Here is a 27,689-nt window from a genome sequence, read left to right as displayed (position 1 = left end):
AACTTTAGCCCATTCCCCCTCGTCCTGTCACCAGGCACGTGGGAGAACAGGCCAACCCCCACCTCGCTACAGCCTCCTTTAAGGTATCTGTAGAGAGCGATAAGGTCGCCCCTGAGCCTCCTCTTCTCCAGGCTGAACAAGCCCAGCTCCCTCAGCCGCTCCTCGTAGGACTTGCTCTCCAGGCCCCTCACCAGCTTCGTCGCCCTTCTCTGGACCTGCTCAAGCACCTCGATGTCCTTCTTGTAGCGAGGGGCCCAAAACTGAACGCAGTATCACCGTTACCCTCACCTTTAGCCCCAGAATCCCAAATATCATATATCATATATCATATATCAGTGTTTTATATCAGTGTTCCCACCGCGCCCCCGTTAGGGCTGCGAGGAGGCTGTGAATCACCTCGTATGGCAGTGCTGCTGTGTCCGAGATGTGGGATTCCCCCATGGGGCCATCTCCAGCACCATTCCCCACGTCCCTCCCAAAATCCCCGGTAATTTTCCTCCTTCTCCCACCCTCACGCAACACAACCAGGCAAGCACGCAGTCGGGTTTTTAAAAGGGGCCTTTCTCCGTTTTATTTTGCCCAATAAAAATCCTTCACAGTCAAGATAGAGAGAGGAGAGTGAGAGATACGTATACATATAGATCTTCATATCTATTTATATATATACATACCTCTGTACAGATATCTATAGATATATTCACCGTAGAAAATCGCGAAGGCAGTAGCTCTTCACATCTTTATAACCCCATGGAAACATACAACAGACTAGCAGTAGATTGTGAAATGTGGTAGAGTTTTAACAAGAATTCCCTACATGGATACACCTTTGCTGTACAAAAATCCCAGAATGCTGTATTTTCTCTCTTTATTTTTCCACCTCTTTTTGTTAAATACACCGACCAGAGGCCAGGTCGAGACAACAGTGTTTGAAAGTGACTGGTGGACAGGAGACACACCCAACCTTATGGAGTTCTTTTTTTTAAATATTTTATTTTTTTATTTTTTTTAAAGTATATTTATATAGATATATATATAATTTTTTTCTTCTTTTTTTTTTTTTCTTTTTTTTTCCAAAGTCTCATTAAACGCAGTTCGGAGAACCAGCAACAGTCAACGCAGAACGAACAGTAACAGAGTCGAGTTCAGAACACTTCTGGTTTGAATTCACAGTAAGAGCAGAGAGAGAAGAGAGAGAGAGACCGAGGCTTCGAGAAACGAACAGAGGAGAGAAAGCACGAGGCTGGGGTCGAATTTACAGTCGGGCGGGTCCAAAATGTTGGACGAAGGGGTCTGATGTGGATATCCTACAAACACACAGAGCCTGGGAAGCTCTGGCCGCTCCCCTGCGGGGCTTTTATTGCTGGTGAGATCAGACAACGGGCTTGCTCGGGGCGCCAGCCGGCCCAACCTGCTGTCCCTCCATCAGGGAGCTGGGTTTTGGGGTGGATGGGCTGGAGAAGAGACATGGAGACGGGTGACGAAGCAACGTGCATTTATTTCGGATGAGGGAACCCTCACAACCATCCTGCCCAGTGCAAGGCGAAGGCCAAGAGAGGGTCAGGACGGGCTGCCTCTCACCTCACAGCATTTACCAGGTCCGAATGAGTGCAAACAAAGACACCTTGGAGGAGACCTAGCCCTGGGCCGGGCTCTGCGGGGACTCCACTGCGTGGAAAGAGACTGCATAGACGCGTCTGGGGTTGTGCAGCATTTTGGCACCGGGCGTGGAGCTCCCTCTGGGCACATTTGTTCCCTTCGGCCACTGGAAGGGCACCCACGTGGCTCCACGGGCACCTTCTCCTCCAGGAGGGCTCCTCGGTCTCCCGTGGGTGCCTGGCTGTCACCAAATGGGACTTTGCGAGCTCAGGCACCCCTGGGGACCCGGTGGCAGTGGCAGTCCCGGGATGGGCACCAAAGGAGGATGGAGCACACGTCCCGGGGACACAGAATGCCTGCATGCTGCACATGGGCACCTCCAGGCTCTCTGGACACATGGGCACCACCAAACTCAAATCGTTGGTGGTTATTTGGAGCCAAAGCTGGCCTCACATCCCTTTCTGAAAGAGGAGAGCCCAGAGCCAGAGTTACGAAGGTATTCGAAGGAACGTTGGCTTGCCTGCAGGTATCGGAGTTGGGAAGTCCCTTTTAAATCTCGCTAGAAAAACCTATTGCTTCGTGACAGAAAGCAGAGGCTTTCTGCCTGAAAAAAACAGATCTGGAGGAGAGCCCCGAACACACAACCCTGCGTGCCGGAGGTTGCTCCAGATCCAACGCGATCCCCTTCATTGGGTGAACCTAGGAAGAAGCTTATCCCGAAAGTGCAGAGGCTCGGATCTGGTTTTGCTGACAGCTGCATCCTATTGGGAAGCTTGAAACCAGCTGGATGCGATCCCAACGCCTCGGTGCCCCACAGGGACCAGGAGGCACGGGAGCTGTGTCCTCCAACAAGAAGCAAGAGGCTTGAGAGCTGATGCAGAGGGACAGGAAGGATGCGGGCAATGTGGGGAGCAGATCTCCAGCAGGGAAACTTGCTGAAAAGGAAGGGAGGCAGCTCCAGGCACGCAGCCCGGAGCCTTTCGGAGATCTTTGGTCGTGCTGGAGCGAGCTGTAAAGTGCCACAGCGAAGGGCAGGAGTGGGGTGGGTTGGTCCTACCCGCGGGCTCCAGGTCTTCCCACCGCTTTCTCTTCCACAGGTCTCGGGTCGTACTGGCCCCAACCCCGTGGATCCCAGCACATCTGGCCTTAAACACATGCGAGGCTTTGAGGGCAGCAGCAGAACTTGCAGAATTACATCTCAGCCAGGAGCAGAGGATGAGCGGAGGTGGAGAGGACAGCTGGGATGTGGCCGAGCCCAAACTCTCGGGTGAGTTTCACGGGACAGAAAGATTTTATTAACCTCACAGAAGGACAAGTCATGAGCCTCCTCGGCCATTCTCTGAATTAAAAATTGCCAGCCTGGCACCTGGGCTGTTCAGCAGTCAGCCAAACCCGACGCCTGCAGGTTTCGCTGGGTCTATCAGGACACACTCATTCCTGGCACCACTGCAAAAAAAGAAAAAAAAAAAAAAGGAAAAAGATCTGGGAAAAAAAAGCTGTCAGAGAAAACCTGACGCACTGCAGGGCTTGGCTGATTGCTGCTGCTGGGATCTGGGTGTGTGAGGAGGGAAGGCGAGCCCCTGCTCCTCCTGCCTGTGGCTTTTTGGAGAGCTAGGAGGGGCAGAGGTGGGTGAAAGAAGCCCATCTTGTAGCCTGGGCTCTTGCTGCTGATGGTCTGCGTGCTTTTTGTGTGGTGGCCTCAAAATCATCCCGCAACAGGCATCCAGAACAAAACACCTCCCAATTTCCCAGGGACTGCAAAGCCCTTGACAAGCACAGCTCCCCCTCAGCTGCTCGGGGCTGGAAGACAGCGCAGGTTTCTCCGAAGAGAGGCACAGAAAGCAGCACGAGACACCACATCCCCAACCCCGACCCTATGGGGGCAGTTGGCCCCATCTAGAAGCTCGCTGTGTGGAGCGGAGGAAGCCCTGGGATCTGCCTGCCCAGAGCTGTGCCTCTCAGACCCCTGACCCGGGTTTTGGGCTCTGAAATGCTGAAGCAAAGAGCAGGGCTGGGCTGGGGGCTGAGGACCTGCCCCGTTCGACTCCAGCAACCTTCTGCCAGGTCCTCGCTTGCCCATCCCACCCCTGCCCTCGGCATGGCACTGTCTGCTGCTGGCTGGCACCAATTTTCCTCCTTCAGCTCCCGAGGCACAGGCAGAAGCCATGGGAGAACCCAGGTGTCCTCCACCAGGGTCTGGAAATGCCCCGATCTCCTCCCACATCTCTTATTTGCTGCAGCTCCAGGGATCCCCGCCAGCTACCAGCAGTTCCTCCCCGAAATATTGTCTGTTGACCTCGACTGGAATCTCCTTTCTCCTTCTCGGCCTCTTCGGCCAGCCTGGACCTTCCCGAGGCGCTGTCTGATCCCCCCCAGGTCAGACCTGGTGATGGGGAGCGGAGAGAGAAGGGAACTTGGAAGGTGAAGAGCGTCCCGAGATGCTAATTCTGGCTTTGTTCTAGCTGCTTTCCAGGGCAAAGAGCCCAAATTCCCGCTTGCACCGATCCCCTGGCTGCTGCCCAGTCAGCACAAATCCCCCCAGCGCAGCATTTTGTTAAAAAAGCATCCGTGCAAGGGAGAACCAGGCCCGCTTCGCCCCCCCTTTTAAAGCTGAATGCTGGTGTTTGATGCCCGCATCGTTTTCAGGGAGCGTGCACGTAGGATTTGGTTATTTTTCGGCCGGGATACAAGCACCTGCACGACCTGAAGCATCGCCTTGTGTAACAACACCCTGGGCAGAGAGAATGCACCGAAGCGTCTCTCGTTTGGGGATGGGTTTGCACAAATTGCTGGGCAAGCTGCTAAAGCTTCTGCTTGCATAAACATCCCACGGGGTTGGAGGCTACCCCAAACCTCGTTCCACTGATTGTGGGGGCTCTTGAGAAGGGGAACTGGCTTAGATCTCAAGATTTCAAGGTTTTTTTTTTCTTCTTGCTGTAGCCAGCTTGGATATAGGTAAGAACAGGGGGGATCAAGGCAGAGGGGGGAGGGTTTTTCTGCTCCCAGGGCTGGTCACGACCCAGGAGGTGAAGCGGAAATGCAGAAGGAAGAGACAAGGAAATGAAAACGCAGCATGTGTCGACAGAAGCTCCTGCTGGGCGACCATCCCTTGGTGGCTTCTGTTACCAGGACAGACTTGTCCTGGTGCTTCAGGACATCCTAATCTCCTACAGGCCCTCCTATGGGCTGCAGGAGGGAGTCACCAGGCAGAGAGATGTCTGGTTTCACTGAAATCAGGGGCCAGTCTCCTCCTGACTTCACGAAGACCATTGTCTAGACGAGATACTTGACGCAGAACAGTGAGTTTGCTCAGGAGCCCAAGAGCTTTGCTCCGTTAGCCAATGTGGCTAAAATTGCCCTGAAATAAAATAAAAAAAAAAAAACAACACAACAACCTGCCACTTTGAACTGTTTTGCTGCATATAAATGCTTCGAAAACCAAAGGAACCAAACGCAGCCCTCCAAAACAACCGACCAATTTTGTGAATTGCAGGAGAGGGGATGGCAGCCTCTAGCGAAGTAACAGTCACGGCAGATTACAAAAGAGCCAACTGACCCTCACCAGCTGTACTAGGAAAAAAAAAAACAAACAAAAAACAAACAAAAAAACCCAAACCAAATGAAAGATGTCGCATTATCGATCGAAAACCAACGCACATCCACAGTTAGTTTACCTACAGAGCACAGAAGAACAGAGGAAGGGTGAGGGAGCTCGGCGTGGGCGGATTCACGCCGCTCCGACGGTATCGCGTTGTCCTTCGGAAGATCACTGGCTTGAGTAGGTAGTACATGCACAGCAATTAAAAAAAAAATAATAAAATAACAAAACCTGGGCATCGTCTCGGTCCCACCTCAGATCTCGGTGGACTCTATTCGCTCGAGTCTGGAGGGAGTCCAGGGTTTTTTCTCCTCGGTGTGCGGGGGGCTGGTGGCCTTCGTGTTCATCTCGTTCACCTTGTGCTCCAGGAGCTGGTTCTTCTGGTACATCTCCACGTAGTTGAGCTGCAGCTGCTTCTGGTACTTGATGACTTTCTCCTTCTCTTCCTGCCACGTGCGCCGCTCCTCCTCGAAGTCCAGCACCTGCTGCTCCCGCTGCTGCCGCTCCAGCTTCAGCTCCGTCTGCAGCCTCTCCACCTCCTTCCGCAGCGCGCCGACGCTGTCCTCGCTCTGCCTCTGCATCTTGGCTTCGTCGCTCTCGCAGGCCAGGGGGTCCCGCAGCTTCTCTGCCAGCTCCCCTCCGAAAGACCCTGCCGGAGGTCCCATGCTGGCAAGCGTCCGCTTGAGTCCGGAGACCTCCATCTCACAGTGGTTCAGTTTTTCCCTCAGCACCTGCACCTCGCTCATCTTGCGCTGCAGCTCGCTCTCGCAGATCTCCAGGTTGACGCTCTTGGAGCTGTAGGAGTCCTTCAGGGTGAGGATCTGCTCCTCTTTCTCCCGCAGGAAGTTTTTGCCTTCCTTGAGCTGCGTCCGCAGCCCCACGATCTCGTTCAGCTTCTGGGAGACGTCTGCCTGGGAATCCTTCAGCTGCTGCTTGAGCAGGGAGATCTCCCCTGCCTTCTGGCACACCTGCGGGGAGAGAAGCCGTGAGGGAGGAGGAAAGCAGCGAGGAGCCCCCACCCCCTGCCCGGCCTCGTCTTGGCAAGAGGCTCAGGTAGCAGAGAGGACGGCCAGCAACTGCTCCAATACCAAGCTCCAGCCCTCACTGGGACCCAAACCAAAGACCTAGAGGTTGTCCCTATGTTTGTGGGGGAGATTTGGCTCTTGGGGACCTGGTGCCGTTCCCAGAGGGAGCTAACCAAAGAGCTGGGGTGAGTGCTGGTGTTTCTCTCCCTTCATTCATTATCCTCACCTAACCACAAGCCATGGGAGTCCTGCGTAAATGCCCCATGGAAATACCCTTGCTGCAGCGTGTAAATGCGTTGTGGAGGTGGCACAGTTCGCTATGACGCTCCCCTACTTCTGCTTAGTCCACCAAACGTGGACTGAGATGTTGGAAGGGAACTCTAAAAACGCATCATAGTGCATAACGTTGAGCAAAACCTTGAAACTCAGCAATCAGGATGGCCCAGTGCCCACCACGAGCAGCTGAAGAGCCAGGAGGGGTACCTACAAGCACCAGCACCGGCTCTCCTGGAGCTCCCGGAGCTAAATGAGCACCCACATCCCCGCCAGCAGATGCAGAACGACATCGTGCTGCTTGGGCTGTAATTACAGCCACGTCGTTAATGCCTAGCTGAAAAGCTGCACAAGCCCAACCGTGGATTTACTCAAAGTGCTCTCCGCGGGCTGGCTTCTCCCAAAAGGCAGAGAAACACATGATGAAGAACGGCTTGGGAAAGACTCAATTGTCAGATTAAAACGCTTAAATTTAGGTCTGTGTGTGTGTGTTTTGCAGATCTAGGCAACACAGCCTGCAGAGCAGCTCAGCCAAGTTTAGGCGTCTACAGATTTTAGGGGTCTTGATCCACCAGCTGAATCCTGCCTCCTTATAATAAATAATCGAAAGCCCATTTGTGGTTTTAGCAGTGCAAAATCAGGGAATTTTCCAGACCCAACTTGTGGGAAGGCACAAAAAAGACCTGGGCAGAGCAGCTGGCCAACACAGGGGCAATGCACCCCGCTTTCTCCGGGAGGCAACTCGCAGAGATTTTACAGCAAGCCTCTAATAAGCTCAGCCGAACATCTGCAAATAGCACGTTTCAGAGCCTAATTAATCCCAGTTTCATTGATTTTCCATCAGGATTAGCAGAATAGGGGCTTCTTGATTCGAGAGCTACTTTTCGCCCGTGCAGTCTTAATAAATTTAAAGTTTCTAGCCAGTCTGTGGAAGGATTAAAATTCTTCACATGATCAAGCTGAAAAAAAACCAACATGTTAGCACTGGCTATACAAACAGAGTTTGATAAAAAAACGTTCTAAAAATAGAAACAGAAGAAAAAAAAATATGCGAGACCTAGAAAGAGGAATTTGCCTTTCAGCCTTTTGAGGGAGATAAATTTATTAGCAACTGAAAACAGCGCGTTACAATGGAAAGCATGAGGTAAACTTGGCTATCGGTATCACTCTTAGCTCACTTGCTTTATATCTTAAGTAAGAAAAAAAAAAATAAATCAAATATTTGAAAAGCGGTTTCAAGGTTTGCCCAAACGCAGACGTTAGAAGAATTTAATTAAAATAGGCTTAGACCCAATTTGGAGAGGCACAAAGAGCTGCACGGAGAGACCTGCAGTCTCTGAAATTGTGTTGGGATGTCCCACGTGGAAGTGACCTGGCCGTGAAGCCTAATTATTAACCAGCACAGGATGTGCACACACCAAAAATACTCAGTTTAATTGAAAACCACAGGTTTGGACCTCAGACAAACGTAGAGGTGACCGAAGTGTTACGTTTTCTGTAGGCCACCGACCCACAGCCTTTATCTGTGGGGTGCATTTGGGGCAAATGGAGGTGTTTTGGGTCATCAGAGCCCTCCAAGAAAACCTCTCCCAGGTCCACTTACCTCCCACTTGGTCTCCTCAATCTTTGGGAGAAACTCAGCCTGCTCCTTCTTGAAAGCCACAAATTTCTTCTCCAGCTCCTCGCGCTGTTGGAGGAGCTGCCCCATGTCGTCCTGGAGTTTTTTTTTCTCCTGCTGCAGCTTGAAGATCTGCAGCTGCAAGGCCTGCTGAGCCCGCTGCGCCTTTTTGGAGACCTGCTGCAGTTTGTTGGCGTAGTTTTGCCTCAGGTCCTCCATCTCCCTCTCCCAGATCTTCTGCTTCTCCTCGAACACCTGGAAGATGGCCGCCTCGCTCTTGTCCAAGTTCCTCCTCATCTGCAGGACCTCCTGCTCCTTCTCCCACAGCCGGTCTTCCAGGTCTTGGATGATATCGTCCGTGGAAGGCGAGTGGAAAGGCATCGTTTCGTTGAGATGGTTCAGTCTGTTGAACGAGGAGGTGCTCTTGCTCGACGAGCGCCCGCTGTCTGAGGTAGATATCCTGTTGTATCCCACGATGGTCTTGTCCACGTAGGTGGTGCCGATGCGGTTGATGTGGCTGGTCGAGGCGCTCATCGGGCCCACGTGCTGGCTGTAGCCCGTCCCGTAGGTGGGCAGGCTGGTTAACGAGTTACGGCCCGAATCCGAAAGGCCTCCCACTTGGTTTGTAGTCCTGTTAAGGCCGGGCTTGTCGAGTCCACTTTTGGGGGCGGACGGGCTATTGCTGTTGGCGTGGTTCAAGCTCTTTCTGTTCTCTGTCACCCCGTTGCTCTGCGGCGGGCAGAGGTTCTGCATGGAATGGAAGTTTTTAGGAACTACGGGTTTAAAGGCTGAGGGTCTAACTAAGGGCTCATTGCTCTGCAAAAGGAAAAAGGACCACGCATCAAAGACAGCAGGAACTTCGGTAACGACACACAAAAGAGACATCAGCACAGGCCGGGCTGGTGGAGCTGAGCCATTTCCAGCCAACTCCATACTCCTCAGCCTTAATACCCCCAGGGCTATTTGGGATTTAACACAGGGGACCCGTGAGTTAACTTCTAGGTTAACACTTTATTTTCCCTTGCCCCAGTTTGGAAAAAATAAATAAATCTTGACGTGCCCCAAATCTGCATGATTTTTCCTAGAATACTGTGTGCACAGGGATAGGTGGGAGCTGTGGCCACAGCCATTGCCGGGCAAGTAACACGCTGAGGCTGCTCTTTATTTCAAATTTGGTGTTTCCAGCAGCCAGACACAGTGCTGGGGGAGAATCAGCTGTGGCTGCAAAGGATTTAGAAGGGATTTTAAAACCTCTGAAGTCTTGCACATTCCTCTCCCCATGAATGCGCCTACCGAAACAAAATTGACCTCAATAGGGGACTGAGCGTCCCCAGCTGGGGGAGTGGGCATGGGGTGAAAATGAACCTTGTATTAGCAGAGATCTGTTGAAAACACCTTCCAGGAGAAACAGCGGGAATGAATCCTGGCCAACACGCAAGGCTGGAGACCAAAAATCGAGACGGACTACGGGGGCCACCGGGTTAATGGCCCAGGAGACAGGGCCACCAAACGCTGCAGAAATAATACGGCTGCTGGCAGCCTCCCCGGGGCACAAATTATGGGGTTTGCTGGAGCAGAGCAGTGGGTGCATCGACCATGGTGGGCTCTGGGGCTCCTCCAGGCCCGGGTGTTTGCTCCCCCAAGCTGATACGAGCTGTGAGGGCTGCGCTTGGGTGGCTGACAACGTTTACGGGGGTAGTTTGCAACCTTGTCAGATCACCCCTCACCAGGGGGCACTGGGGGCTTGAAAATTCTCTCGGGTGACACCTTTTTGTGGCAGTGGGCTGTAACATAAAAACATAAAAATGTTTTTTATGGACAGAAACATTTATGTTTTGTCCATAAATGGCCCAAAACATAAAAGCGTGACTCAGATGCTGGGCCTACCAAAACCAGAGCCAATTCCAGCTCTCTCCCTGCCAACAGGAGAGGTAGGCACAGCATTTTGGGGAGGTTGGATGACTTCAACGCAGCCTTAGATGAACTGGAAGCATCGCTTTGAAAGACTTAGACGAGCTGGAAGCATGAAAGACTCATCACCATGCTCTTGCCTTCCTCAAGAGCTACCATCCCCCACGAAAGAAACCATGATATTATCTGCCAATAAACATTAAAATATCCTCACGGTAAGACTTGCAGTGTGTCAGGCTGACACCACAGCCCGACCTTCCTCACCAACGCTTTTCGAGACGTGCCAGGTCCACCCGGCTGCTCCGGGGGGAGCTTCTCACCTGCTCCAGCTTGCCGGAGATTGGCAATATCTTTGGTGGGTTGCCGGGCTCTCGGTACTGGGGAGGAGGCGGCAAGTTCTTCTCGTTGTTGGCGGCCACGTTCCCGCAGATGTCCACTTTCACCTTCTCGCTCTTACGCAGGTCGCCGTTGATGTAGAGGGCGTTGGAGACCTTCTCCGACTTGTACGCCTTCTCCTCGCCCGAGTAGCGGTTGGAGAGCTCCCGGCCGGGGTACCCGTTGCGGGAGCTTTCCGCCGGCCGCCCGCTGCTCTGCGTGCGGGTCCCCACGCTCTTCATGGCAAACTCCTGCTCGTTGGCCACCCCGCTGCCCACGCTGCCCATGGTGCTTCGTGAGAAGGGCTGGGACGGCCGGGGAGAGAAACTGTGCAAATTCTCCGGGCTGGGGTGCGTCGGGTCACTGAGGACGGGCAGCGCTTCTAGCGTGGCCATGGCAGCGCAGCGGCGAGGCGGAGGCACAGGTCAGTGGCACTGGGGGAAAAAAAAAGAAGTAAAGAGCTAGTAAAGGTGTGAAAGGTGCCACACATTTGCCATTTCTCTCCACCCCGTGGAGCTGCACAGCTGCCTTTTAAACAAAATATTCTCCTCCAGGTGCCATTCTAAGCTTTCTTGCAAAGATTTATTCCCCTACTGCGTTTTATTCTTTTATTCTAACTAGGCTGTGCCTTGCACTGGCCAAAACTAGAATGTGGGAAGTGGGTAACGTGCAGGCAGTGGTTATAATGCCTGGTTTTCACCTGGTCCCAGCCACAGATTTCCTTTCCTCTTCCACTGGGACCAGTCCTCACGTGACTGGGGGCTCTCCCCAGCTCCATCGCGGCCTCAAACTCCAGTCCTGTGACTTCAGTCCTGGCTTTATAGGGGACCAAGCGCGGTGAACCCCTGAAACATCTGTGTTTGGGGGAAATTCCCCGAGTACCGGTGGTTGCACTGGGGCTGAACTCATTAACAACGGGCTGAACTCATTAACAACGGCCGTGGTCAAGGTCCACAGCTACCGGTGCAGAGGCAAGGTACAATTCATCACTTCCTACACAAATCAGGCCCCTTCTTGAAATCCATTCTGAAAGTTACAGAAAAATACAACAGAAACCAATAGGTTTTCCCAAAACAGCACGGGTGGGATGATCCCATAAGACAAAAAGTTGTGGGGAAGCTGCTCGGCATTGAGCTGAGCTGGAGCAGAGCGTGGGGATCATGCAGGAGGTGAAGGTGTCCCTGGGATTTCCCTGCCCTCTTCCCCTCCAATGTGTTATCTCATGAGGTTTTTCTTTAAAAAAAAAAAAGGTTAAAACAGGTTTTTTTTAAAAAAAAAACTCCCCTTTTCCAGTGCCCTGATCTTGTAGAGCTCTGCCCTGTCCCAAATCTGGTCTGAGCATCCCAGGGCTGGTCTCATGATGCGGGATCCAAGCTGTGCCACAGGGATAAAATCTGAAAATGGACCTTTTATTTTTGGCATGTATTTTTTTTTTCTTTCCCCTTTTAGCTGGAAACCATCCAAGAAAATAGTCTGAAAACGTTGGCTATTAGCTCGTGTTTACTGTAAACCCAGGATCTGATAAGCTGAGCATAAGGACAGGCATTTCAAATATGTTTTCAAGGAGATTCCAGAAGTGCCAACAGATCCCTGGCAGCACAGCTCCGTTTGCCAAAAAGGGATGTGTGTTTTTTTTTTTTTTTGGGAGGGGGGCAACAGCAACTCCCACTTTAGTTTCTTTTGGCCAGCCCCAGTTCTTAGCCAGTTTTTGCCCTCCTCATCCCTTAGGTGAGCTGTGAAATCGGGTTTTGAGCGAGGCTGAGGTGAGGAATACCAACAAGGCTTCTGGATGAGGAACCCGAGCCCCATCCATGTCTCCTGGTGGCCCCGTGCCCAATTTCTCCTCCCTTGGGCACTCAGGGGTGTTCTCCCTGCCCTTATATTTGCCCTTATATCCCTGCACCTGTAACACCACATTTTTGGCTGGGGACACAGCTCTTCTGAGGCTGCATGAGCAAATTAAAGCTGGAGCATCGGCGTCTGCTTTTTGGCAGGGCTGGAGCCCGTCTCCTGTGGCCTCCTGAGCTGTTTTTTTTTTTTTGTTATTTTTTCCTTTGCAAAGAGGTTTGACTTTCACCTGCCCCCTGGGGAGAAACAGAAACCGAGTTCCCTTAACCCGGTTAGCTCTGTGCGCCCCAGATCTCCTCGGCACGGAGCAGGGAGGCAAAGTGGTTTGGTTTTTCCAGCATTTCACCCCTTAACCCCCTTTTTTAGGTGAAGAAGGAAAGAGAAATCCCCTCCGAGCGCAGCTGGGAATGGAAGAGACCCCCGAGGCGAGAAGTGGAAGTTGTGGAGAGGCCCCAGATGGACGGAAAGCCAAAGGGAGCTCTGGATTTGGAAGCACGCCACCATCCTCTGCCCTTTGCAGGTGTTTTATCCTTCCCGGTGTCACATCCCACCTGCAGCAGGCGTTGGAGGCACCAGGGCCACTTGTGCCCTCGCCCAGCTCTGCCCTTCCCCCTGTTCCCCAAAGCCGAAGCGAAGCAAGGGAACTTTCTGCAGGCACAAAGGAGGTTGAAGGGAACCCTTCCAGCACAAACGCTGATCTCATTTCCCATTTCCGAGCATTTGTGCGCTCACAAAAGCTGAAAAAGGGTTGGTTTTCTTTGTGTCTCCACCTGGCTGGAGGCAGAGCAGCCTTCCTGGTAGGCATCTGCGCGAAAAGCACGTGCCTGGAGGGGGCACACAGCTCCCCAACCTTCTCCACCTCGCACCACCTCCTCGTGCCACCCTCTAACGCAGGAAATTTTGGGGGAGATTTCCTTTTCCTTGCCTGCAGTGGGTGAACCCTCCGTGGCTGCCTCTTACCAAGTTTTTTTCGTGGTTTTCTGGGGACTTTTTCCGTAAATGCAGCCATCCAGGGAGCAGCTCCCGCGCCGGCACGCTTGGCTTTATCCAAGGGAGCCAGCGAACGCCTCCCGGTAGGAAAAAATTACCACCCAGAGGAAAAATTTGCCTGTGGATAAGCAGCTGAATGGTTAACTCAGCCTCGGTTACGAAGGCCTGGCTCCCTTCCTGCCCCAGCGGGTTAATTGTTAACACTCTGGTCACAAAAAGCCTTCGGGACACATACCTAGGCACCGTGCCACGCCGGGGGGGGAATCAATGCACAGAAACGGGGTGCTTTGGGTTGGAAGGGACCTCAAAACCCACTGCATTCCCCCCTGGCACGGGCAGGGCCCTCTCCCAGACCCCAAACTGGCCGAGGGCACCTCCAGAAGTGTGGCTGCAGGAGGCAGGGGCACCTCTGCTCCCCTACAATCTCTGCACCCCTTTTTCTCCCTCGCCCTTCTCACGTTGCCTTGGTGGCCGCCAGTTTTTCTTCCAGCACCGCAGGAGAACAGGGTCCTGCTGGACTCAAACCTGCTTGCAGAAGCTTTTTCCATGCCCAGAGGCCAGACAACGCCAGGAAAACACCTTCCTGAGGATGCCGAGCTCCCTTTTCCCCCGCTCGAGGCGTGGATAGGATTTGGTTTGGGATTCCTTTGGGTTCGGGAGAAGGGAAGGCGGCATCCCCCTCATCCTGGCAGCTGGGAGCACCAGGGGTCTGCGCAGGGACCCGCAGCATCCCCTGAGCTCCCGGCCCCAATTTAAAGCCCTCAGCCCCCCCGGGATGGGCAATTTAGGAGCTGTGAGGCCCTGCTTTGCCTTCCCGTCCTGCCCAGACACGGGGTCGGGGCAGGCAGGTCACCGTGTTTGGGGGCTGAGCTTTCTGGAGTCCCCCTGGAAATAAAAGCGAGCAGCTCAGAAGCATTTCCTTTCCCTTTTCCGCCTGCTAATGAGATAATTACGGCCTTTTGTATTCTGGGAAACTACTTTCTCATTACAGGGGGCCTCATCAGCTCCTTACATAATAAGCCTGCTACAAAGGAGCCCAGATGAAAAGACCCAGGCGGGGTGGGGGCTCCCAAAATCCCCATCTGGACCCGAAGGGCAGAGCGGGTGGCAGCGCTCCCCCGGGATGTCCCCACAGGTCCCACCAGCGAGGACACGGTGGGTACCAAGCGTCCTGTCCCCTGTCCTACTCCCTGTCCCTGTTCTCTGTCCCCCAGCTGCTCAAGGGACATGTTAGGTGCCCAAATGTCCCATCCCGTGTCCCTGTTCCCTGTCCAAGGGACACTTTGGGTACCAAAATGTCCCATCCCTTGTCCCATGTCCCAGTTCCCTGTCACCCCAGCTACCCAAGGGACACTTTTGGTGCCAAAATGTCCCACCCCATGTCCCACATCCCAGTTCCCTGTCCCTCCAGCTACCCAAGGGACACTTTGGGTACCAAAATGTCTCACCCCATGTCCCACATCCCAGTTCCCTGTCCCCCAGCTGCCCAAGGCACCCCGTACACCAACCAGTCACCACTGCACGCCAACCCCACCACCTCCCTTCCTCAATAAAGGCCCCATTGTTCTGCCCCGACAAAGCCCGAGCAGTGCAGCCTGCTCCACCTTCCCCCTCGCTATCAGTTTTCCTCCCCGGGCTGTCTCGGGGCTGCTTGTGCTGGCCCCATTTGCACCCAGGGGCTTTACTCTGCCCCTAGGGCACAGCCAAACCTATAGGGACAGCGGGTATGGGGTGGCTGTCCCCAATGGGACACCCCCTGCATCTCCCCGAGCATTCCCGTGCCACCACCACCCCTCGGCTGGGCTCCTTGTGGTGTCCTGAGTATGATTTAGGGGGGAAAAGGACCACGAGGAAAGGCTGCGAACCAGCCCCGTGCCACCTGGATCCCATTGCCCACGCCGTGATTTATAATTAACTCACCCGCAGGAATTTCAAGGGCGCGGAGCAATTCCTGCCCGCAGGACGTGCCCGTTTCCCCGCCGTGCTTCCTGCTCGTACCCCAAATCTTTGGGATTTGGGGCCGCTGGTATCCTTTAAATTACGGGGAGAGAGGTGCTGGTGCTGGTGGATGCCAGCTGGATCCGGGAGGTGTTTATAGGGGGAGAAAATAACCCCATTTCCCACCCCACACCAACACAGCTCGGGGACAAAGCACCTGCAGCCAGTCCCAGTGCCCCAAAAGACCCCAAGCTGCTGCGAGAGGGGGACAGAGAAGGAAAGAAACCCCCGCAAAATCCCCCCAAACCCTTTGGGGGTTACCTGGAGAGCCTGGGGCTCCGTCCTCCTGCGCTCCCCGTCCTGCTGCGGGCTCCCTGCCCATCATCCACCTGCTCGGGGCCCCGGGCAAAACTCCCAAATCCTACCTGGTGTAAACAACCCCGACCGCACTTTGCTCTGCCTGATTGGCCTCCGGCAGCCCGTGCCGTGCCTTAACTCCTTTCTTTCCGTCTTTGCAGCGAGAGGCTGGCACTGAGGGAGGGACCCGCAGCTCTCCCAGCACCTCAGCAACTCCCACGGAAAGGTGCCCGGGGTGCAAATAGGGATGAGCTGCACCATTTAGGGCGCTGGTCCCAGTTCTGCCGGCTGCTGGGAGCTCTGGAGGGGTGCCCGCTGGCTCTGCCGACTGATTTCGGAGGCTTTCTCGTCCTGGGGCTGATGCTTTCCTGCTGAGTGGATGAAATGAGACCACCGCAGGGAGAGGTTCCAGCCTGGGAGCGTTGAAACAGCCTCAGCTTTTTGAGATTTGGGTTAATTCAGGTTTTAAATCTCACCGAAGTGCACGAGGGAGGCAGAGTCTGGCACCCAGAGAGGCTGCGTTTTCTCCCCAAACTCTCTAATAAAATCACGCACAAATTAAAAATAATAATAATTAGAAAAGCTTTATGCTGGGATGTGATCCTGCAGCCCATCACACATCCCACAGAGGCAATGGAAAGGGCAGCCCTGTGGCAGGGGGCACGAAGCACTCCCAATGCCCACCGCTCACTGATTTTGGCGGATTCTGCCTGCTTTCAGCCCATTTGGGGCACGCGATTCCCACGAGCTCCCTGCAGGCCTATGGGGGAGCAAATTAGGCTGAACAGATCCCTGCAGAGGCTCGAGCTCTTAATTTCACCCTTTGACTCCCAAGGATTCCCAAGAAGTGTAGACTCCTTCAGGCAGCACTAAAAGAGGCTCCCAGCGGCAGGATGCACGGCGTGCACCTCGGAAGAGACGTAGGGACAGAGTACAGGCAGCCCTGGGGATCCCTAGCCATTTTTTCTCTTCTGCAGAAAAATTCTCCTGTTTGAGAATTATTTCTGTGTAAATTCTGTCCCTTTTTCCTTTCCTTTCCTTTCCTTTCCTTTCCTTTCCTTTCCTTTCCTTTCCTTTCCTTTCCTTTCCTTTCCTTTCCTTTTCCTTTCCTTTTCCTTTCCTTTCCTTTCCTTTCCTTTCCTTTTCCTTTCCTTTCCTTTCCTTTCCTTTCCTTTCCTTTCCTTCCTTTCCTTTCCTTTCCTTTCCTTTCCTTTCCTTTCCTTTCCTTTCCTTTCCTTTCCTTTCCTTTTCCTTTCCTTTCCTTTCCTTTCCTTTCCTTTCCTTTCCTTTCCTTTCCCTCTCTCTCCTTCCCTTGAAAACAATCAAAATCACTTTTCAGAAAGAAAAGTTCTGCTCCCCCCCTTTCTTTTCAATGCCTTCTTCCTCTCGAGGCAAAGAAAAACAAAACTCTACCACCACCCCAAGGCTTTGTTCCCCGGATCCTTTGTTTTCGCTTTCCTTTTTCTCGCACAAGCGGTGCGCTCGGAGCAGCTTCCCCGGCGGGGTGACCTCACTCCCTCTGGAGTAATTTCATTTCAAGATCTCAAAGCACTCCGAGGTCCCCAGCTGCAGAAGTGGTTGAGGGTTTTCTGCTGACCAGAGTGGGAGCAAAACGTCAGCAGCAGCAAGGTCTGGAGGAACGTCACTGACCCAGGATTTTTCCCCTGGGCTCAGCAGAGAGCATTGATGTGCTCGGGCACGTGGCAAGGCAGAAATGGAAGATGAGTCTCCTCCATCAGACTCATTTCCAAATTTTCAAACCCTTGAGAAGCAGAAAATGAAGCTCTCCAGGCTCTGGCACACGCTTTCAGCTCGTGTCTTCAAGCCTTGGTGGACAAAGTCAAGGTCAAATGGGTATAGGGATGATGACAGCCCTGCTGCAGCTGTGGGGCTGGGCTGGAGACCTCCCGAGCTTTCCAAGCAGCATCACTGCAGCTTAAATCCAGCTTCCCACCTCAGCTGGCATCCGACTGCACTTGTAAGAGGCTGATGTCCAACAGGTTGCACTCTGGAAGAAGATCTCGTGCAGTAACTCCAGTCCTCAGGGTGGGTTACAGCCGGGCTGCAGCTTGGTGGACACCTCGATGTGCCTTGGTGAAAGCCTTCCTTGAATCTGTGGCCTTTCTTTGCAGCTCTTCCCCTCTATTTATTGCATGGGCGTTGAGCATCCAAGGACGTCCCTTTGTTTCTGGAGAGATGCTGCTTCATCCGATTTTTGTGGGTGTCTTGCAGGGACCACAGGAATTGGAGCCAAGCGGGCAGAGTGTTACTGGCAGGGGAATAAGGCTGTGCCATGCCAGAAAGTGCAGCCTTAATGGTAAAAAAAAAATAAAAAAATGATACAATCACCACTACTGCAATCTGCTCAACCTGGGCCAAAGCCCTTGGGCTGGATTCCCAGGCAAACAATGTCCTGTGAACGCCCAGTGTTTATTTGCACTACTAGAGACCGTCGAAAGCCCTGTCTGCACCTGCAAGATCACCTGCCCCGCTGCGAGGACTTGTTCCTGCTCCTTCAGGTGAATAAATTGAGGCCGTGCAAGGCTCCCCCATACCCACACAGAGGCGTGGATGGGAGAGGGCCTTCTCCAAGCCACCGCCGAGGACTGGTGGGGGGTCACTGCAGAGCTGGGTGGATGCCATTTGTTACAAGGGGGATGTTTTCCATCTCCAACCACGCCAACATCTGCCCGCTCAGCTGGAGGCAACGTGAACAAGCCAAAAGACTCTGGTGCCTGTCATCCAGAGAGAAGGTTTCCTCTCCTGCCCGAAGCAGCCCTGCTGGTATAAGCTGTCTCTTCCTGAGAGGGCTGTGCTGGATCAAGACGGAGCAGAAAAACCTTCGGCAGTGCTGGCAAGCCCCAGCTCGGTGCGTAGTTTGGGTTTTCCTGTAAATCAGAGGAGGCTCCTGCGTCTCCAGCTGTGGGAGATGAAAGCCGTGATGCTCCAGCGTGGTGGCTTGGCCACGCTATGTATATGTAGGTCAGGCCTGAGCCGCATGGGGGGAGCACGTGGTGCTCCACAAAAGCTTGTCCTGGCCATATGGCACCCCCATCCCGTGGCTGCTCATCATAACTGCTCGCAGGCCAGAAGAAACGCACATCAAACGGCCACCTTCCTCCCTGCAGCTCATGGAAGAAAAGACCGGAGGGGTTTTTTGTTCACCAGCCCTTCAAAAAACACACATCTTTGGTAGGGAAAGGAGAGCCTGATCCTCTCACAGGATGCTCGAATAACATAAAAGCTGGCCAAGATCCTCATCTTAAGCTTAGGGGCTGAAAAGAAGTGTGCAGGCAAGCAATGCTGTCCTTCACGCCTCGGCTGAGCAACCACGACAGCCCAGGAGAGGCAATGGTGACAAGGTCTCCGCCAGGCAGTAGTCAATCTGCCTGGAGAAAATGGGGTTTTGTCAGCTTTCCCAGCTAATTTGGAGGCCTGAGAAGCTTATTTAAGCACCCAGCCTCGAGTGGTTATCCAACACAAAGGAAACAAACCTAGAGGCTGCCCAGGCCCGTTCTCAGTCCCAAAGCAGCAGGCCAGGCCTGGTAAAAATTAATGGGAGCAAAATAAATTGCTAAATCTCCACTACCTAAGGTCACTAACGTGCTGTTTCTGTCCATGTTGGGATTTGGGGATTCGGTCCAGCCCCCCTGGCTCAGTGTGGAAGGCTTTTTTGGCCTCACAAATGAGATTAGGGCAAAATCATCACCAGGTACAAATTGCGTGTATTTATGGTGCCTGGCCCACCCACTCTGTCCTTGTCCAGCTGCTTCATCCCCATCCTACTCAAGCTCTCTGGACACGAACTGGGGGCTGCTCGGCTTTGGCAGGAGGAGAAGCAAGAGGTCCTGGTGAAAGGAGCTCCTGTCAGGGCCATGGGGCCGGGCCTGGGCGCCATGTCACCTCACCAAGCCTCCCTGTGTCCGCCCTGAGGCCCACAGAGAGGGATTTGGCTGAGGGAGGACGAGTAGGAGCTAAAATGCCACCTAAACCCGTGACTGAAGGCCCTGCAGGAGTCAGTTTGTGGTTAATAAATGACAACAAACACCACCCAGCTTCCCCATGGCTGGCTTCTTTGTCCTCAGAGCACTGTGGCTATTCCCTGCCCTACAGAAAAATTCCCCTGCAGTGGCTGGCACCGGACCGTGACTGGAAACAAGTTTCCCCAGTGGGGACCAGTGGTTTTGTTTCCCCTCCCAGCTCTCATTTCTTTTCCTTAAGCCTCTCCATGGCCAATTTCCCCCGTCTGGGCTCCCTGCGCCCTGCCCTGCCTCCATTTCTTGGCCCCAAAAGGGCCGGGGTGCCCGGTGTCCTGCCTCCAGGATGTTTAGCAAGCTTTCCTCCAGAATATTTGCAGTCGAGGTGGGGTTTGCTGGTGGTTCAGGAGGCTGCTTCCCCTTCGAGGTGTGTTGGTGGTGGAGGAAGGCCGTGTCCTGGAGGCACCTGTGTCCCTGCTGCCACAGGAGAAAGGCGGTGGGACGGAGGCGTTTTGAAGAAATAAAGCATGAAAAAAAAAAACAAAAAACACAAAAGCACAGGCAAAAATCACTCCGCTCTGAAAGCATTTTTGGCTGGAGACGTGTGGTCCTGTCACTCCAATCCGAAAGCATTTTTGGCTGGAGACCTGCGGTCATGCAGCGCTTCTGCCCCGTCCGAAGTGACTTTGTGGGCCACCTGGGAGACCTTCGAGCCACCTTCGATCACAACCTTGGCATCCCTGTGGGTTCCTGGGGCTGCTGCCACCCCAGGGAGGCTCTGGCAGGCTCCTCTCCACTGGTGCTCCTCCACGGCATGCTGGTGGAGCAGATGGTGGCCCTGTGTCTGCTGACGTCCAAACCACGGGAGATGCCAGGGCTGGGGGAGACCTGGCTTTGACGTGAGCCCTTCCAGGCGGGCAGGTGGTCGGGGAGCTTCTCCCAGCCCCAATGGAGCCAGCACGGCTGGCACAGAGCCACCAGCTCCTTCTGCTCCTTCCCCAACAGGCGTAGGGACACCAGGAGCCGGCTTTCTATCCAAATGCCCTTTTTTTGCTGACTGCTTGCCCTATTGACCTCACCCCTTGCCTGCTGGATAATCCATAGCGACTTTTAGGTGAAAAAAAAAAAAAAAGAAGGTGTTGAGGAGAAAGCAGGGGACGGGCCAGAGAGGGAAGATTTCCATAACTGCATAATAACAGCAGATTACATAAGGGCATCTTGCGTCATCTGTGGTTGGCATCTCCGGAGAAGTAATTACATCTGCACCACACGTCTACAGAAAATATTATCACATTAGCTTCCAAATCCTATAATTAGCTCGCACAAGATATGTGCCAGGGGTTTTATCACTTCATATACATTGGCTGTAGAGCTAGACACAGCTATATGGGTTCTTTTTTTTTTTTTTTAAACCATCTGGGAAAGAATTTGGAGTTTCGTCTGGCACCTGACCCGAGTCCCCATGAAAAGAGAAGCTCTGAGGCTTTGAAGCGCTGCGTGAGGAGTGTCGTCCTCGTGAACGGGGTGGTGAAATGCTTTAGCCACCTCCCTCGGCGCCTGCCAGGCTGCTGGGGACCTGGCGGGATGGGAGGCGAAGCCAGGGCCTGGTTTTCAGTCCTTCAAATGCTCTTTGATTTCCACCTCTGTGCTGCAGACCTCGGGAAGCCATTTTTCGCTCGCTAAGTAAATGACCTGATTTGCAGGGAGGTGTTGCTCTCGTGGGTTGCTGAGCTCTCTGTCTCATTAAACAAACCCTTTTGCTTGCCCGGCTTTGGACTTCAGAACCGGCTCCGGGCTTTGAACACTTCTCCCTTCCCTCCACGTCCGCTGCAAAAGGAAAACGGGGCTTTGAAAGAGCTACAGAGGTTGCAAATGGCTTGGTTTGATGGAGGCCTTTTCATGCTCTGTCTCTTGCTCGTGCAGCAGTTGGGTGCGAAGCAGCCAGGAACGGCACAGGACAGGGCTACCCCTTGCTGGGGCCGGCAGCATGAAGGACAAGGCAGCAAGTTTTGGGACAGGGAAGGAGGAACAAGTGAGGCACAGGCCAGCTCTGGTTTCCTCCCCATTTTTCATTTGCTCAGAAACGCACCGAGAGTACCAGAAAGTACCAGCAGGTCGGCTGCAAACACAACAAATTTTACACGAATCTCCCCAAAGAGGCTCCTCCAGCATCACGGTGCATCCCTCTAATCCCGGGTTGTTCCCAACCCCATCCTCAGATGGAGACAAATCCACCCTGTGCTCCTAGGCTGGGGATGCTCCCTTCCAATTCTGCAATTTGCCACCTGGAAGACGCAGAGACCTGGGCGACGGCCCCGTTCCTGCACCTACAGGGAGAAAAACCAGCCTGCCCTGCCCTCGTGCCCTGTCCCTGCTCACGTTTCTTTTTCTCTTTGCTCGCTCATTTAGTTACAGCCCCGAGAAAATGCTTTGGCTGGCTTCAGGAGGGCGGGGGTGAATTAATCCTGCAGATAACCCTGAAAGCAAACAGCCCTTGGGATGTCCCACCACGGGCTGCTGGTTGCCCCCGGGGGATCATCGAACAAGGGAGAAAGTGGGAAATGATGCCCCAGACCCCGAGCACTGGTCATATATCGCCCTCCTCCCAAGGCATTCATGCCTCAGCTTTTATTGTGATGCCTCAGACGTGAATATAAGATGGGAAATTCCTACAAAACACGCTCCAGAGGAGTCTGGCACGTGTCAGGAGCTCGCACATCCTATATTCAGGGTGGAATCCATCCCCTATTAATTTGTCTGGGCTGTGAGCAGACGACAGCAATCCCACGCCGCTCGTCTCACCTGTGCTGCTGCCAGCGGGAGCAAACCCCAGCTGTACTTTCAGCAGCTTTCCTCTGTAGGTTTTTAACTGAATCCGCGCTGACAAATCACTCGGGGAGGCTTTACAAGAGCGCTGCTGGCTCTGGGGCACCACTTCAGACGGCTCGCAGTCGGGAGGAGGACAGGCAGAAGTCCATCCCTGCCTCCTTTTCGGGGTGGGAAGGAGAAGCCCGCAGCCAAAACCCATCAGGAGCCAGGTAAAGGAAGAAATCAGAGGGAAAAAAAGGGAAGAAAACCCTTCCCGTGCTGTGGTAGCCTGGGGAACTCCCTGCCATGGGATGCAGCTGATGCTCAGCGGGTACCAGGGTCTGAGGGGATGCTTGACAAGGTCATGGGATGGAAATCCCTCAAGAGCCAGTGCCAAATGCACAGAGGTCACATTTGGTAGAGTATTCGGGGAATATCTCACAGGCTGTCCGACAGGCCCTGTTCTTATATCCTTCCCCACTTATTCTTCGTGCTGAATTTCCCTGCTGTTCGTCCCCAAAACACCAAGTGCCCCTGCCACGTCTTAGCAAAGTAAAAAGAGAGGAGAAGGATATGAAAGAAAAACAAATGATCGTGATCCAGAGGTTCACCTGTGCATAATATCAGAACTATAACAACAAAAATATGAATAGCCCCTAATATTTTGCTAAAGTGAAATAAATCATTTTAAATCAGGGATTGAAAGCCCTGGAGGAGCTCCCCACAACTTGCAGAGTTGGAACTGACCCCGTCCCATCCTGCCCATTGATTCCCACCACGAGACGTCCCCTCTCCGGCACCTGGCTCCCCGTGTTCCTAACCCAATCTGCACCAAACCAGGGCCAGGGGTTAAAGGAAGAGAGGTTCATTTGGGGAGCCCCTTCCTTCCCTCCCCTCCTCCAGAACAGCCTTTTGTCTCTGCCTTTTTTCTCCTTCTTGCATTAGAAAGGCTTAATAGGGTTTGAATGGGTTCAAAGGTGGCACTGAATGCCTCTTGGGATGAGGTTCTTACGGGGAAAGGAGGGAATTTCATTCTGCCCTACCATGCAAACCCTCGGAGAGGAATCGTGTTACGATTATGGCCCCAAATCTGAGCTTTCAGCAGCACGGGCAGGGTCAAAGGGTCTCAAAGACCCCCCAATCACTCCTGGCAGCTCCTGGCAGTGAATTTTGCAAGGGAATCGTGCCGGGGCTGCCCCTTCCTACCTGCTGCACCCCTGCAGGGTCCCTGCCCAAGCAGAAGCCCAAGGAGAAGGACCTGGGGAATTAATGCCGATTGCTGCCACCAGTTAATTAGCCCACGAGATCGATCGGAACCAAGTTAGGTGTCAGGAGTTATTAGGAAAGCTTGGCGTGGCGGCAGAAAGCTGTGAAAAAGCTGGGGAAAAGGCGTCCTGGAAGTGAAAGGGGAAGAGGCAGAGGGTGGTGGAGGCAGGGACACGGTGCTGGGGGGTGCATGAGGTGCTGGGGTTTTATTTTATTTTATTAATTTTTATTTAAATGGTTATTGAAGAGCTTCTTCAGGCTCCGGAGAGGGTGAAAAGGGGGAAAAAAAAAGCCCTGGGTGTCCCTGGGGAGCAGTAGCAGGGGTTGGCCATAGGTGAGATGAGTTTGCCCGGGCTCTGCTGGAAGACAGAAGTCTTCCCGATGTTTTTTTAGGGATGGTTTCGTCCTCTCCCTTCCGTCCTGTCCCCTCTGAGCCACCCCAAGGAGCCAGCAGCCAGCCCAGCTGCTGGACCTGAGGGCAGAGCTGCCTCTGTGCCTGCTTTTGGGGCCGTTCCCATCCCACAGTGCCCCCCACCCTCATCTTTTTGGGGTATCCCCGCTCCTCCAGGCCCTGCTGATGGCAAATAGGAGGAGCTGGACCCCACCGCTCCCCAGACACGTCCCTGTCCCCGTCCCCCTGCAATTCCTTGCACCACATTTCTCCTGGCTCAGCTCATCCCCATCGCTGCCGGCGCTGGGCTTCCAGAGGAAAAGACGTCTTTGGGCCAGATACCAGCGGATTTGGTTAATTCGTCACCCGCAGACGCACATCTATTTATTTAAAAGCGCCTCTTGTTATGTTACTTGGCAACTCCCGAGCCCGTGTGTTGCTCCAGCTGATAAATATTGGTGAGGCCGTGTGTGTGCGCGCGGAGCAGCGCGTGTTTTTAAGGCGAGCAGCTCGCTTCCAGCCTGCCTGCGAAGCAAAAAGGGGCTCCCGGACACCCGCGAGGACCTGGAGAGGTGCAGGAACCATCCAGGATGCTACAGGGCATCAGGAAAGACAGGTCAGAAAGCTAGCAGGGAGATCCGTGGGGAGGAAAAAGTCCAGCTCGGGTCATTAAATATCTCCCCCGGACTGCCAACTGGTGGAAATTGGGAGAGGTTTTTTCTTCGCCCAGGTTGGAGGTGTGATTTCCACGCCAGCCTTCCCGGGTCCGTGGGCACAAAGTGTCCCAGCGAGGCTCCAGCTGCTGTCCCGTTATCCTCCCCCCCAAAAAAAAACTCTTTTCCAAAGAAGAACCCAAAATATTGCCAGCCCTTGTGGCTGCTGCGGAGCTCAATGCACGTGTGGGAGAAGGACGGAGAGAGCGGCTGCTAAAAAAAGGCTTTTTGCAATAAAAGCAGCAAGGTTTGGGGCGCACGGTTGTGATTTTCAGCAGGGATCGCCACGGTCCCACCTGGTTTCTGCGTCCTGGGGGGCACTTTGCTCCCTATTATAAGGGCAATTATTTTCCTGCACCCACCTGGCCCCAAAACCGAGCTCCCGGCCCCTCTCCCACCTCCCCAGCCCCATGGGGGGACCCGGAGGAGCCCCCGGGGCCGGGACACCTCGGTTCCTGGGCGCGTGCCTCCATTTCCCTTTCAGATCCCTCAAATAATAACCGTGTTTTGCCAGCTCCTGTGACAAGAATGACTAATGGGGAAAGATCTGCCGAGAAAGGGGAAAAAAAGAAATCTCCTCTTTTTTTCACCCTTTCTTTGCCGGATTCTCTCCGAGAGCCCTGGGCAGGGCTGGGATTTCCCTGCTGCGATCCTACAGCTTCCCAGCCTCGAGGCAGCTCCAGGGGCACCCCCTTCACACCGAAACCTCCCCGTCGGGACAGGGCCCCCTCCAGAAACTTTCCACGACCCGATTTATCCGGATTCCTGCCTGCTTTTTTTTGGGAAAACCACCCTCCCCACCTGCCCTTTGGCGAGGCAGGAGGTCGGCAGGAGATGCCCGCACCACGGTGAGGCTGCAGCCCCCGGGGACATCATCGGGCTCTCCAACACTTCCCAACCTCTCCCCTTTTTGGGATTTGGGGTCGTGGGGTTGCTCCTTAGGCCACCAGCCCGGTGACCCAGCAAATATTAGCTCGAGGACGGGGGGGGGATCCCTGCACGTGGAGCACGTGTGGCCCTCGTGATGCTTTTTAACCCCCTACCCGAGCCCCCTGGAGCCAGCGGGGGGAATTTTGGATCCCCAAATTTCCCCCCATCCCCTCCGTCCCCGCAAAGCCAGCACGTGGGGCACGGGGAGGATGGCAGCACGGCGTCCCCACGACTTCTTCCAGCCTGGTCTTTTCCTGAGCTTGTAAGGGAAATAAATTCCCCAGGCGGGCTGAGCTCCTGCTATATTTAGCGGCCGCTCCAGCCCGCACACAAACAAACCACGGGGAGGGCAGCGGGTGACAGAAGGGTCCCCAAACCCTATCTGGGGTCCTGCGCCCTATTTTAATGCCGGTGTCACCCCGTAGGAACCCCGCTGCTTGAGCAATCCGGGTTTTATCTGTTTTATCCCCCCTCCCCTTTCCCCAGCTGCCCCCTTGCAGGGAAAGGATGCTCAGTGTGCTCCCGAGCATCCCGACCCCACAGCAGGGGACCAGCCGTCCTATGGGGGGGCCACCAGCAGCCACAGGTCCCCCTATTTGCACCCAGCAGCTTGGGGGGGGGTTGGCAAAGGGGTCTCTGCGCCCCCCCCCCTATTTCCACAAGCGCACCCGGATGGGGCTCGGCGCTGCAGCGGGTTGTAGGGCAGGGATGCAACCCTTTATTTTTGGGGTGGGGGGGGTCTGCAAACACCCCCATTGGGGTGAGGTCGCAGGTGGGTGCCCCCCCCAGCCTCGTCCCCCCCCCTGCTGCTGCTCGGAGCCACCCAGCTCCGAGGCCGATGACATAATTCCCAGCAACTGCTCCATCCAGCCATCCAGCCATCCATCCCATATTCCCCCCCCCAAACATCAAACCCACCCCCTCCCCACCCCCCCCTTCCCCTCCATCACCCCAAAACGAAGCCCTAAATAAAGGATTTTGGGGGGGGGGGGGTGGTCTCGGAGCAAAGGGTTGGGAAGAGGGGGGGGGCACACACCCACCCAACACACGCCCGACCCGATGATGCTGACGGGCACTGGCGAGCGGGTTCGTACCCAAATCACCCCCCCCAAAAAAAAAAAAATAAATAAAAACCACCAAAACCACACAATTTGCCCATTTCAGGCTCTATTTTTGGGTGCTGTCATCCCCAAGCGGGCCCCGCGGGGCCAGATCCAGGCAGCTGTGCCCCCCCCCAGCCTCTCTTCCCCCCCCCAACCCCTCTCGCAGCCCCCCAAAAAACCCCCAAAACCCCAAATCACAGCCATTTAGGTTGACCCCCCTTTCCTCCCCCCTCCCCATTTTTACCCCCAAAGAACCACTTGGGCTGGGGTTTGGGGGGCGAACAGGGCACCCCCCCCCCTCCTTCCCCATCCACCACCCCAGTATATCCCAGTAACCCCCCCTTGAGCCTTACTGGTGGCGGGGATGCCGGCTGGGAAGCGGCCGGGCGGCGCCGGGGGGGGGTCCCTGGTGGTGTCCCCAGCCTGGCCGTCGTTGGGGGGGGGGTCTCACCTCATTTTGTCGCCTGTCGCCTGCCACGTTTCTCTCCCCCCCCCCCCCTTTTCTTGCGGTAAAAACGGCGGCCGGCCCCGACCCCACCCCCTGTCAAAGCGGCAGCCTAACAGCGAGGGGGGGGGGAAGGCAGAGATGGAGGGAGGGAGGGAGGGAGGGAGGGAGGCCGGAGCCTTCCCTTTAACTCTTCCCTCGCCGCCCCCCCCCCCAAAAAAAAAAAAAAAATCGGCCCCTGGAAGCGTGGACCCCCCCCCCCCCCCCAAGGGAGCTGCATCCAAACCCCAGGGGACCTGCATCCTTCCCTAAGGGACCTGCATCCCCCCCAAGGCACCTTCATCCCCCCCAAGGCAACTTCATCCCCCCCCCCCAAGGTACCTTCATGCTCCCCCAAGGCCCCTCATCCCCCTCCAAGGCACCAGCATCCCACCCCAAGGCACCTTTAACACCCCCCCAGGTGACCTACATCCCCTCTAAGGGACCTGCATCCCCCCCCAAGGCACCTTCATCCCCCCCAAGGCAAC

General features: G+C 54.5%; 1 protein-coding gene across 4 annotated transcripts; it reads right to left on the bottom strand.

Annotated features, from left to right (window-relative positions):
• Window positions 1–540: 540 nt before the first annotated feature.
• Window positions 541–27,270, bottom strand: LZTS3 (leucine zipper tumor suppressor family member 3). 4 transcript variants are annotated; one of them, XM_068679546.1, is made up of 4 exons: window positions 27,169–27,270; window positions 10,342–10,830; window positions 8,096–8,926; window positions 541–6,162 (listed from the first exon to the last, which is right to left on the bottom strand). In XM_068679546.1, the coding sequence occupies exons 2-4, from the start codon at window positions 10,789–10,791 to the stop codon at window positions 5,449–5,451; spliced, it is 1,995 nt and encodes a 664-aa protein (XP_068535647.1). In that variant the 5' UTR covers window positions 10,792–10,830; window positions 27,169–27,270; the 3' UTR covers window positions 541–5,448. The 4 variants fall into 4 exon arrangements, with proteins under 4 accessions (XP_068535647.1, XP_068535646.1, XP_068535648.1 ...); XM_068679545.1 differs by having other exon boundaries at window positions 27,071–27,206; XM_068679547.1 differs by lacking the exon at window positions 27,169–27,270 and adding an exon at window positions 15,494–16,631 and having other exon boundaries at window positions 8,096–8,857.
• Window positions 27,271–27,689: the final 419 nt, after the last annotated feature.

Source organism: Anas acuta, chromosome 4 (assembly GCF_963932015.1).
Source record: "Anas acuta chromosome 4, bAnaAcu1.1, whole genome shotgun sequence".
Lineage (NCBI taxonomy): Eukaryota > Metazoa > Chordata > Aves > Anseriformes > Anatidae > Anas > Anas acuta.
This window is presented reverse-complemented; position numbering and strand designations above follow the sequence as displayed.